Source organism: Macrotis lagotis, chromosome 2 (assembly GCF_037893015.1).
Source record: "Macrotis lagotis isolate mMagLag1 chromosome 2, bilby.v1.9.chrom.fasta, whole genome shotgun sequence".
NCBI lineage: Eukaryota > Metazoa > Chordata > Mammalia > Peramelemorphia > Peramelidae > Macrotis > Macrotis lagotis.
This window is the reverse complement of record NC_133659.1, coordinates 165,983,593-165,996,808: the sequence shown is the minus strand read 5'-3', so window position 1 is coordinate 165,996,808 and position 13,216 is coordinate 165,983,593. Positions and strand designations below refer to the sequence as shown.

At 36.4% G+C, this 13,216-nt stretch overlaps 1 protein-coding gene across 6 annotated transcripts in view; it reads right to left on the bottom strand.

Moving 5' to 3' along the window:
* NUP210L (nucleoporin 210 like) overlaps window positions 1-13,216 on the bottom strand; it is a 115,253-nt gene that overhangs the window by 13,365 nt on the left and 88,672 nt on the right. For 5 of the 6 annotated variants that reach the window (XM_074223430.1, XM_074223433.1, XM_074223435.1 and 2 more), the window contains 3 exons: window positions 12,404-12,540; window positions 9,101-9,227; window positions 8,379-8,528 (listed from right to left, as the gene is read on the bottom strand). In XM_074223430.1, the coding sequence (XP_074079531.1) occupies window positions 8,379-8,528; window positions 9,101-9,227; window positions 12,404-12,540 (414 nt within the window). The remainder of the gene's footprint in view (window positions 1-8,378; window positions 8,529-9,100; window positions 9,228-12,403; window positions 12,541-13,216) is intronic. The other variant, XM_074223434.1, reaches the window with a different exon arrangement.

Here is a 13,216-nt window from a genome sequence, read left to right as displayed (position 1 = left end):
GGTTTAAAGAGGGGAAAGAGAAAGTAAGGTTAAAAGGAATACTTTAGTTTACAGAAAAGGAAGAGGGTGAAATATGGTCTTTCTTTTAACAGGTGTGTGAACTGAACACATAAAGAAGGGGTGGGGGGGGAGATTAGAAGGATATTAGAAGGAAAGGAATAGCTGCAAACAAAACCAATTTCATGATCCTGCAGAAAAAATTAAAAAGAGCAAAGAATGAGAATCTAAGGGGGTGTCCACCAACAAGCAAATAACAAGTTGTGGTATTTGAATGGAATGGAATATTTCCAGCTTGGGGGAAGAAAGAGAGCATTTTAGAGAATCCTGAGTCATGTGAATTGATGTAAAAGTGAAATGAACAGAATCTGGAAAACAAATTATATTAAGGACAACAAAATAGTAAAGAAAAAACAAGTTTGAAAAATGACTCTAAAGCAGGGGTGGAGAACCTTTTTTCTGCCAAAAAGGTCATTTGGATATTTTATAACATCATTCAAGGGCTAGATTTGGAACATTTAATTTATCCCTAAAAAGCTGATAGATTTATTGAATTTTGAGTCCTGCCTGTAGCTGTAGGCCACAACGTTGGCCAGAGGTTTCCCATCCCTGCTCTGGAGGGTTTCCCATTTCCTGTCAGAGATTTTGATGATGGTCTCATGTGTGTGTTCATTTTGTGTGATTTTTTTCACAAGGGTTTTTTGTATTTTGTTTTTAATTAAGAGGATGGTAATAATTCCCTAGAGAAAAGGGTGACTGACACTTTTTAAGTATTGCACAGAAAAGAAGGCAGATCAGATAGAGAAGCACAGACAAGCAGAACAGCTTTGAAAGTAACATGTAGAATTTATTATAGACTAAAAAAATGACATAAAATGTTAACTTCTGTTTCACATACAATCTTCTTTTTGTGTTCTGTTGTATAAATGGCAATGTATTTGGTGTATTTAAGTTCAGAATTAAAAAAGAATAAATAAATTAAAGAAAAGGAGGCTTTCATTTCATATATAAGGGAATAAAGTTACCAAAGTTACACAGTAACCAAAGTTACTGTGTGCAGACATAGAGAAGGGAGATGGATTATCAAATATGAAGAAGAGTAAAGGGGCCAATTCCCTGTTTTAGGAGGTACAACTCTTCTGGTTTTCTAACCATTTCTCCTCCTCTTCCTCACCCTCTCCTCAAAGTTCTGTCCTTTGTCCTTTTCTTCACACATGTTTACTCTGTTGGTGATCACATTCATTCCTCAAGGCTTCAACTACCACTTCAATGCAGATTATTTTGAAAAAAAAAGTATATGTGTATATAAAAATATATATATGTATGCATATATATGTATGTATGTATGTATAGGTCAGCTTTGAGCACTGGACTTAGATTAAGAAAGACCAGAGTTCAAAAATGACCTCAGACACTAACTGTGTGCCCTGAGCAAGTCATTGAACCTCTGCCTGTATAAAACTGAAGAAGGCATTCTAGTATCTTTGTCAAGAAAACCTCATGAACAGTATGATCCCTGGGGTTATGAAGTTAGTCACAATCGAACAAGATATCTGCTTTTTCTAAACTTCAGATCTATATTTCCAACACCACAAGGGATATACCTACCCAGATATATCCTATTAGAACCATAAAATTGACAAATTGTATTACTCAGGTTTGGAAATGTGTTATTTTTTTTAAATTTTTCTCTCTATCACATCTCTTATGTGAAATCACAATGACCAAGTCCTTCTGTGACCTCCACCTTTGTATATCCTTTGCATTCCCATAGCCACTATCTCTCAAAGGGAGGCCTCTGATTCTTATCCGTGCTCTTCTTTCCATTTGCACAGGTACCACCAAAGTTCAGATCACATGCCTTACTTGGACTGTTGTGATAGTCTCCTAATTAGAGTCCCTGCTTCAAGTCTCTAAGTGACAGAAAGGCCAGTAGATGGCTACGGGGGAGAGACCACAAATTTAAATCTGGTCTCAGACGTTTCCTAGCTTTGTGACTCTGAACCAATCATGTAACCTGTCTGCCTCAGTTTCCCCAACTGTAAAATGGGGATAATAGCAGCACCTCTCTCTCTCTCAAGAGAATATTTAGCACTTCCATGTTTCCTTCCCTTATCGACAGCATATGTGTTTAACTACATAACTTTGCAGGTGACTTCAATTCTGGCAGCTCTCTCTGACTCTCTAGTTTGGCACTTTTAGAACCTGGATCCAACCTGGACCCCTTTAAGCCATCTTGGAAAGGACATCTTGATTTGACACTTCATTTGTGAAGCTAGCTTTTCTTATCTGTTTCTCATAATACCCTAAGTTTCCTTTTAAGCTCAATCTTGGAACTCTAGCTAGTTCTATAAACATGCCTACCCTTATAGCTCTGTTTTTCCTGATAGAATGTTTCATTTTTGCCTTTGTATCCCCAGCACCCAGCATAGCAACTGGCAAAAAGTGGGTGCTTAATAAAAGATTTCTTGATTTATCCTTTTAAAATTTCAACTCAAATGACACTTCATTCATGAAAACTTCCCTGATCCCCTAATATCTTCCTCCTCAGATCTCATATTTATTAAATGATATTGTTTATTGTAGTTATTTGTTGTAGTTATTGTTTGTGTTTTATCATCTATCAGACAATAAACTCAAGCCACAATTTCTCATTTGAGTTTTGGAACTTCCTCAGAAGCTAGCATAGTATTTTTTTTTTAGGTTTTTACAAGACAATGGGGTTAAGTGGCTTGCCCAAGACCACACAGATAGGTAATTATTAAGTGTCTGAGGCCTGATTTGAACTCAGGTATTCCCGACTCCAGGGCCAGTGCTCTATCCACTGTGCCACCTAGCTGCCCCATAGTATTTTTTTTAAGAAAGATTTTATTTATTTTGAGTTTTATAACTTTTCCCCCCATTCTTGCTTCCCCCCCGCCACAGAAGGCATTCTGTCAGTCTTTACATTGGTTCCATGGTATACATTGATCTCAGCTGAATGTGATGAGAGAGAAATCATATCCTTAAGAAAAATAAAGTATGAGGTAGTAAAATTACTTAATAATATAATTTTTTTCCTAATTTGACTGTAAATAGTCTTTGGTCTTTATTCAAAGTCCATAATTCTTTTGCTGTATACAGATGGTATTCTCCATTGCAGATGGCCCAAAATTGTTCCTGGTTGTTGCCCTGCAGGGATGAGCAAGTCCATCAAGGTTGATCGTCACCCCCATTTTGCTGTTAGGATGTGCAATGTTTTTCTGGTTCTGCTCATTTTGCTCAGCATCAGTTCATGCTAGCATAGTATTTTTGTCCAAAGTTGTTATTTAATAAATTTTTGTTGAAATTATCACTGAAAATAATTTTTGATAAATATGATGAATAAAATAATTTAAAGAGAACTGATAAAAATCCATCTGGGCAATAATTCAATATCTAATAGACATATAATCAAAGGATACAAATTCCTGCTGATTCCTGGAAGTCATGCCACTGTTAATACAGCTCAAGATCACATTAACTTTTTTGGTTCCCACATCACACTCCAGACCCCTACTGAGTTTGTGATCTAGACTGTCTCCCAGCTCTGCCTTTATTCATGCCTGCAAAGCTTTCCTTTCTGATCTGTGCCTCCTGGCTTTCCACCTTCTGCAGAAGGCTCTCCTAGTTCCCATCACTGCTAGTGCCTTCCTTCTGAAATTAACTCTTATTTACATTGTAGACAGTATATAGTTGTTAACATTCCTCTCTCCCATTAGAATGTGAGCTTCTTGAGGGCATAGCTCCTGTTTTTGCCTTTCTTTGTAGCCCCAGCTTTATTACTGACCCAGATCTTTTTTTCAGACAAGCTTCTTCTTCTTCTTCTTCTGATTCTTTTTTTTCTTTTTTTTTTTAGGCAATGGGGTTAAGTGGCTTGCCCAAGGCCACATGGCTAGGTAATTATTAAGTGTCTGAGGTCAGATTTGAACCCAGGTACTCCTGACTCCAAGGCCGGTGCTCTATTCACTGCCACCCCTCAGACAAGCTTTTAACCATGCTTTGCCTCCTCCTGAACCTGTTAAAACTTTTTTGAATTCAAACATTTCATTTTATGGAATTCAATTCAATGTCCTGATATGCAAAGGTCAAAAGTGACAGGAATCCTAGCTACCTAACCCAGTGGATTAGCTATATAGTTCCCAGCTGACATACAATCTGTAACTTTATCCAAATCATCAAAACAGTTAAACAGTCCATGGCCACGAATGGATCCCTGTGACATTTCACTGAACTCATCATTACAAAGGATCAGGGAATCATTAACTATTTGAGTCCAATATTTAACCAGCTATGAATTTGTCACACTGTATTCTATCAATCTGGCCCAATCTCTACATTTTTTCTCCCATTGGAATAGTATGAGAAAATGTAACAAATATTTTGCTAAAAACCAAGCTTAAACTTTATCTACAGTATGCTCTGATCTAGCAATTTCAAAAAGGAAAATAGTTTAATATAGAATGTCTAGTTCTTGATAAGGCCACAATGTTTCTTTGGGATCATCACTGATTTTTCTAAATGTTTGATAGCTATCTTCTCAAAATTGAAGCTATGTTCACCAGACTGTAGTTTTCATATTGTATTTTGCTTTTTCTCTTCTGAAGAAAGATGGGGATATCTGATCTTCTTGAGTCCTGAAGTACCTTTCTGTTGCTTTGTAACATCACTGATAGTAGCTCAAACATTCACATCTGCCACTTTTTTTGTTTTTTTGGTAAAGCAATGGGATTAAGTGACTTGTCCAAGGTCACACAGCTAATAATTATCAAGAGTCTGAGGTCAAATTTGAACTTAGATCCTCCTGACTCCAAGGTTGGTGCTCTAATTCATTGGGACATCTAGTTGCCCCCTGCCAATACTTTTGTGACTTAAGGATATAGTTAATCTGGATCAAGTGACTTGAATTCATAAAGGGCAGTTTAAAGCAAACAGAAGCAAAATAAGCAGCTCTCTTGTGAATTATCATTTTCTCCATCTCAAAAAGCCAGCTTTTTTTTTTGGAGGGAGGAAAAAAAGTTGGAAAATTCTCTTTTTCTCCATCATAGCTAAAAAAGAAATTTTTTTTTGGTTTTTATTAATTTTCCTCATCAGTCTCAGGTTATTGTGAACTTCAGAATATGACTTTATTTTACAAGAGCATGCCTTGCTCTCATATTACCCTTCTCTTAACTGTTAGCCTCCTATTTTTTCTTGTCAATTAAATGGCTTCTATTTGTGGCTTTAGAATTTCACTCTTTTAGAGTTTCCTCTTTCCCCTGAGTTTATTTTCCCCATGGAATTTTTTTTTATTTAGATTTCGGTAAGGCAAATGGGGTTAAGTGGCTTGCCCAAGGCCACACAGCTAGGTAATTATTAAGTGTCTGAGACCGGATTTGAACCCAGGTACTCCTGACTCCAGGGATGGTGCTTTATCCACTGTGCCACCTAGCCACCCCTTCCTCATGGAATTTTAAGAGAAAACTAACTTTTTCTCTGAACCCTTTAAAATCTGCTCTCCTAAAATCTAGGGTACATGTCAAAGTTATTCCTGGATTTCCTCTCCTCCTCTATCATACATTCTAAGAGGGGAGTGGTTATTTCCCCTCTAAGGCTTGCATTGTTTCAGAATTTTCCCTTGTTGGCTGCTCTTTTTTTCCCCAATTGATATTTTATTCTATTTTTTGAATTACATGTTGTGAAAGCTTTTCAATAGTCATCCAATATTTTTAAGTTCCATAATTTCCCTCCACCCTCCTTTTCCACCTTCTTCCCACCTCCTCAGGGGTGAAGAGTCTGGTGAATATTGTACATACACATTTGTACTTAATCTATTTATAGATTAGTCATTTTCACTATGAGGAATTAGGATTAAGGGAAAAGAAAAAAAACATGAGATAGGAAAGAAAAATGAAAAATTTTAAAAAGTGAATGTAGTATTCATTCATATTCTGTAGTTTTTTTCCTAGTTTTGTTTTGTTTTATTTTTCTTCTTTTGAATGTGGGCAGTATTTCCATAGCAGGTATCTTAGAATTGTCCTAGCTTTCTGAACTTCTGAGAAGAGCTTCATCCATCAAGGTTGATCAACCTTGGTTGTTGTTAATGCATTCAATGTTCTCTTGGTCCTGCTCCCTTCACTCAGTATCAGTTCTTGTAATTCATTCTGTTTTTCTCTAGAGTCTGACCATTCATTGTTTCTTATAAAACAATAATATTCCATAACATTCATATACCATATCTTTTTTAACCATTCCCCAATTGATGTGCATTCCCTCAATTTCCCATTCTTTGCCACTACAAAAAGAGCAGCTATGAATATTTTGGAATATGTGGGACTTTTCCCATTTTTTATGATTTCTTATGGATATAGGCTTAGTATTATTAGTATTGCTGGGTCAAAGGGTTTAGTTCCATATTGCTTTCCAGAATAGTTGGATCAGTTCACAACTCTACCAACAATTAAATGTCCGAATCCTTTAACACCCTCTTCAACATTGATTGTTTTCCCTTTTTGTCACCTTAGCCAGTCTGATAGGTGTGAGGTAGAATCTTGTTTAATTTTCATTTCTCTAATCAGTAATTTTTTCACATGATTATATTTAACTTTAATTTCTTCATTTACAAACTGTCTGTTCATATCCTTTGCCCATTTATCAAATGAGGAATGATTTGTAACCTCATAAATTGGATGTAATTCTCCATATATTTTAGAAATGAGATCTTTATCAGAACCCTAGCTGTGAAAACTGTTTCTGTTTTCCTTTTAATCTTGGTAGCACTGGTTTTATTAGTGCAAAAACTTTAATTTTAGAATCAAAATCATCCATTTTGCAATTTATAATGTATTTTATTTCTTGCTTATGAAATTTTAGCTATCCTGATATCTTTCTTGTTTTTAAAGAATTTAATTATTTATTTAAAACATTCTTTTCTTTTTAAATTTTCAATTTCAAATTCTTCCCCTTCTCCCCTCCCATACCTACTAAGAAGGCAAGCAATATATCAATTCCAAATGTAAAATCATGCAAAACATATTTCTATATTAGTCATATTTCAAAAACAGTAAGAAAAATAATATAAGAAAATTAGACTTTAGTTTACACTCAGTTCTTCAGTTCTTTCTTTTTTTCCTGTTATTCATTAATTGTAGTTATTCCATAATATCTAGCCTGGTCAAAGTTTATAGTCATTTTTCTCCTGAAGTCTTTTTAAGACCTTGTAATGAGATATGCAATATAAAAAGTAATACATTCTTGTCAGCTTTTGTTACCCTCCCAGCCCAAGAACCAGTTTGTTATTCCTGTATTTTAAGTCATACTAAGAAATGCAAATTCTATTCTTCTTTCTGATTCCTATGAATTACTAGGGCCACCTTCCATCATCTTGATTCATATTTGACCACTGGACCAAGATGGCTCTGGAGGAGAAAATGAGGCTGGTGACTCTGCACAGCCTCACTTGAATCTAACTCATGAACTTGTCATGGCATCACCTCCCTGATGCTATGGTGGTCTTCGAGAATGAACAACAAATAACTATATTACTTAATCATATGGTGTTTTTTAGTGGTGTTGTCTCTATCATTATATATTATATATGTTTAAATGTATGTGTATGTGTGTATAAATACCTATAACTAACTACATCACATGGGGAATAAGGAAGGGAATAACAAACATCTACAAGTGCCAGACCCTGAGCTTGTGAGGTAGGTGCTATTCTGACTCTTATTTTACAACTGAAGAAACTGAGACAAATCAAGATTCAGTGGCTTGGCCAAGACCCACAGCACCCATGTATCTGAGTCTGGTGTGAGGATGTCCTGCTTTTAGGTCTAGCCCCACCCCCGGGGTCACTTGTCATTTCTAAGATCTGTATCCCCCTTCATGACTTAGCATAGAGTATGTATGTTGTAGGCACATAGCAAACATTGATTGAAATGAACTGTGAAGGAAAGAGTAATACGGATTCATGGAAAGGAGAAAAGTAGGGGGATCTCATTCAAGAAAGTGACACATTATCACTAACTCATTGGGACAAAGAAGAGGCAATGAGAATAAAGACCCTGGAGGTTGGCAGGGCTGGAAAGGGTCAACATGAATAATGCGCATGAAGGTCCAGTGTAAGTGAATTGTACAAGGTCACAGGGGTAGGTAATTATTAAGTGTCTGTGATCATGTTTGAACTCAGGTCCTCCTGACTCCAGGGGTGGTACTCTATCCACTGAGAACATCTAGTTGTCTACTTAGTGTAGGCTCTTAATGAAAATGTTAACTGCGTATTTTGCTAGAAGCTGCATCTCCAATGATTCTGGGGAATGCTGGAGTTTCTATTCAATGAAGACTAGATAAAGAAATAAATAGAAGAGGAAAACAGAGCTTACCTTTATCAATGCTGAAATTTGAATTAACATGGAAAACTTTGCTTGCTGGAATGTCCAGCATTGTATTACTAAATTGTACATGACACAGCATGAGAGTCTCAGGAAGGAGTATTTTTGTGATGGCAGAGGCCTGAGTTGCGGTACAGGAACCTAATAAGCAAGAAGAGATCAATAAATAAGTTCTAACCCTATTTTCATAAGGGAAGAATAGAAATGAATCATATTTCTTTGATTCTATATCACTGAAATAAACACAGTCAAGGAAAGATGACAAAATATAATTTTTCTTTCTTTTTTTAGGATTTTTTTTTTTGCAAGGCAATGGGGTTAAGTGGCTTGCCCAGGGCTACACAGCTAGGTAATTACTAAGTGTCTGAGGCTGGATTTGAACTCAGGTACTCCTGACTCCAAGGCCGGTGCTCTATCCACTGTGCCACCTAGCCGACCCCAAAATAATGCAATATAATTTTTCAAATGTCATCTCATCTACTTCTTGCTGTCAGGGAAGGCTACAACTATCCAAGACAGACAGTTGTATGTCACTTCTCTAGGGAGAAAAATTTCATAGCTTTCCTCCTTCAATTATTTTGATGATGGACAATCCTCTATGACATATTTATTCAGCTGTTTACTCACCCTAGGTAAAGGAATTTTGAATTATCTGTTCAAAGGGGAAAACAAAGATGGAGGCACTCATCCAAACCCAGAGACACCTTCCTGACCTTTGAGGTTGACACCATTCCTGCCCGCAGTGATGAAGAGTCTGAATACAGTTGAATTAGGGGTATTGGTAAGGTAGGTCTTGGGGTCATAGCTGAGAGTTAATCTTGAAGAGGCATTAACAATCACCTGTCACCAAACCAAAGGAGAAATCAGGAATTCTATAACCCTCTACTGGAATATAGACAGAATGGAATGTGGAAAAAATGCTCAGACTCAGAACATGTATGGGTTTGAATTTTGCCTTTGATAGTTACTAGCAGCTTACTATGGGGCAAATCATGTAACTCCTCTGAGTTTCAATTTTCTTATTTGAAAAATGAGACTAATAATACCCAATACCTACATCTTGTCCCACTCCTTGTTTTTTTAGCCCCAAGAGCTAAGTCTTTTTTTTTTAGTTTTTTTTTTGCAAGGCAAATAATGGGGTTAAGTGGCTTGCCCAAGGCCACACAGCTAGGTAATTATTAAGTGTCTGAGACTGGATTTGAACTCAGGTACTCCTGATTCCAGGGCCGGTGCTTTATCCACTGCGCCACCTAGCCGCCCCCAATACCTACATCTTAATATTGTTGTAAGAATTAAATAAGATAATGTACATAAAGTAAATCTTTGAAATCTTTCAATTGTCATGTAAAGGTCAGTCACATAATGAACTGATGCACCTCTGAATTGGTTCAGTAATTCTGGAAAGCAATTTGTAATTATCCCCCTAAAATCATTAGCTTGTGCATTTACTTTGATTTAGCAATGTTTGTTGTTTGTCCTTTGTACTTAAAGAAAACCATGACATCAGAGAGGTAATGCCATGACAAGCACATGAATGGGATTTGAGTGAGGGAAGGTGCCGTGCTAAATCACCAGTCTCACTTTCTTCTCTGGAGCCATTTGGATCCAGTGATCAGATATGAATCAGGATGACTAGAGATAGCCCTGGATATGAGGCAATCAGGGTTAAGTGACTTGTCCAAAGTCACAGAGATAGTAAAGTTAAGCATGAGACCTGATTTGAACTCAGGTCCTCCTCACTCCAGGGCTGGTGTTTTAACTACTATACCACCTAACTGATACAACTATATCACTGCCAGGACAATACCCCCCCCCAAAAAAAAAAGATCAAAGAAAGAGGAAAAAACCCCCTATCTATAAAAAATATTTAAAGCAGTTCTTTGTACCCAAAAAACCACTACAGTAGCAAAGAAGTGGAAACAAAAAGGGTGTCCATCTAATGAGGAATGGCTAAAAATTATGGTGAATGAATGTAGTGGAATATTATTGTCCCGTAAGAAAAAGATGAACTGGATGGTTTCAGAGAACCTAGGGAACACTGTATGAACTGATATATAATTAAGTTGCCAAGCCAGGAGAATAATTCATTCAATAACAATGTTTAAAGAAAAACAACTCAGAAAAGACCTCTGAGAATTCTGATCAATTCAAGAACCAACTACAATGTCAGAGGACTGATGCTAAAGCATGTTACCTCCCTCTTGCCAAAGAGGCTATAGGTTAAGATGCATAATAAGACATACATTTCTGGACATAGACCAAATGGGAATTATTTTGCTTGACTAATAGGAGAGCAAAGGAAAAAAAGGGTTAAGGTAGTGAAAGAAAGGAAGGTGGAAGGAAAGAAAGGGAGTGAGGAAAAAAAGAAAAGTCAATGAGGATTTTTTTTTAATGCAGAGAAGAGATCAGAAGGAAGGTCAAAAAGAAGTACAATCAATGCAGCTTTTAAAACTACAGATTGAATTTATTATATAATAAAAAATAGAAATATAAAATAGAGATCTACAGTTTCAGGAGTGATCCTTTATTTGTTCCACTGTATATGCAGAAATGCCCATTTTATTGGATGTTTATTAAATTCAGAATAAAAATAAATTTAAAAAAGGTCAATTACATTTAGAATCACCCTTATCCCCAAGAAAAAAAATCAGTTCCTCTAACCACAAACTACCTTTATAGAAATCACAAAACTGGCTACCACAAAGCCTGCTCAAGGTTACCAATAGAACACAACACTTATTCTAGAAGCAAGTCTTGCTCATGCTGTTTGCTCTGCCTGGAGCCCCAGCCTACCATTTCTACTTGTCAAAATCCTCTCTATTTTTCAAGTTAAAATTTAAATACTTCTTTCCTTCACCAATATATTTCTCCTTCCTCCTTCCCACCCAAATGCTATAATTTTATTTCCCATTCTGTCTTACATTCTCATTTCTACCCCAATTTCCCTAGACTTTAAGATCCTTGAGAATTGGAACTGTGTTTTATTCTCTTTTGCACTACATTCCTCTGTCTAGTATTACCTTAGATTGTGCATACAAATTTTTCCAATGAATGAAAGAACCGAATAGATGATAATGCTAATAATAGTGTCAATAATCCACTTAAGTTACATGGCATTCAGTATAAGAAACCTAAAGTGTTTTTTTCCTATCTTACTTCCAAGGATGTTATGATCTTCCAATAACAATATCAAAGCCTCAGATTTCTATAGCACTGTAATGCTTACAAAATCCTTTTCTCATAATAACAGACATCAGGGACATCTGGAAATTGAACTAGATGACCTGTAAGGTCTCTTCAAGATCCTAGGATTCCACTAGATTTATTATATAGATAAACTAGGGCTCAGGGAAGTTAATCCACATACCCAAGTATAGAAACCTATCAGTGACAAGAGGAGTAGTAGAGACTCCTTAGTTCTATCTAGTTTTTTTTTCTTAACTCTAACTGCTCACTACAAAATAAAGAGCTAAACCAGTGGCCTAAGCACAAAATCTAAAAAGGACTCAAATTAATCAGCAAGAACATTAATAACAACAATAAGCTAACAAATGTCTAATTGTTATAATAAAAATGTTCAGCTCAGTTTCATTAGTTCAAGTCATTTCTATATATTAATCATGACTATGTTCCCATAAATAAAGTTTGATGGCTTTAAGTATCTTCTCTGTTCAAGTTTCTGTTTCTTTGTACCATTCCATTTTTACTGCCAGGGATCTCAATTCTGGCCACTGGGTGAATTCTGTCGTTTACAGTTTCTGTGGAGGAGTATACTTTTCTGGAACAAAGGGTTCTTAGATAATACTGACTGCATTTGTTTGGGATAGGGTGGTATCAATGGTATATATTGCTTTGGCAAGGCCAGTCAGAGTCATAACTTTTGCCTCTGGATTCCAATGGACTCCAAGACATCATCCTCACGATGTCATTGGTTCTCTTTGAGAACAGCAACAAAATTACTTTGGCATATGGTGATAGCCATTTTGGTCTCAATGTCTGTTGTTTTAAAAATTTACCTCTCGATAGGTTCTCACTACTCCTGGAATATCATAAAAAACTGTTGCTGTTCCTGGACTCCTGGCCACTACTGCTCCAGAGATGGCATCTGTTTGCAGAATATTGTTAGCTGAAATCATCCATATCCCAGGTTCACCTAGCAAAAATAACCAAAGAGATAATGCCCCTTGACTTTAGCCCTGGCTGTATATATATCAAAGAGAGAAAGCCCTTTCTGATCACCTTGATCTTAGGGCTTTATTCACAGAACTGATACAGAAAGCTCTAGTTCCAAAGACCCCTTAGGCACAGAATATATATTTCTACTTTGAAAAGATACATTCTATTTTGTTGAACACCTTGTTCTTGTGTCTAGGTTATCTACCTCCCTTGCCTGATAAAACAAGATCTATGGGTCTTTAGGATAATAACATAGGCTAGGGAGATGAAGATTGCTCTTTCCTTCTCCTTTCTTCCCCAAAACAAAGGATAAGAAAGGGTATTTATATATTCCAGAGAGAGCTCTCTGGTTATGCTTTTTCAGACACTGTCAAGAGCTAACATACTTGAAGTCTTTGCATTTAACTGCTGGGAAGACTAGAAAAAAGAGAGGGCTGGCAGAAAATCTGGCTTTCATATTCTACCTTAAATCTCCAGAAATTGAAGAAATATGGAAGACTGTTTTCGATGACATAAACTGGTGTGAGGCTACTTGGTTTATACCTTCAGAATAATGGGAATTGGTGTGAACATAGGGCAGACTCCAACCCTGCACAAGTGAGGATGAAGGAGGCCTCTTGTTCGTTAATAGTAGACAATTTCTAGGACTCTGA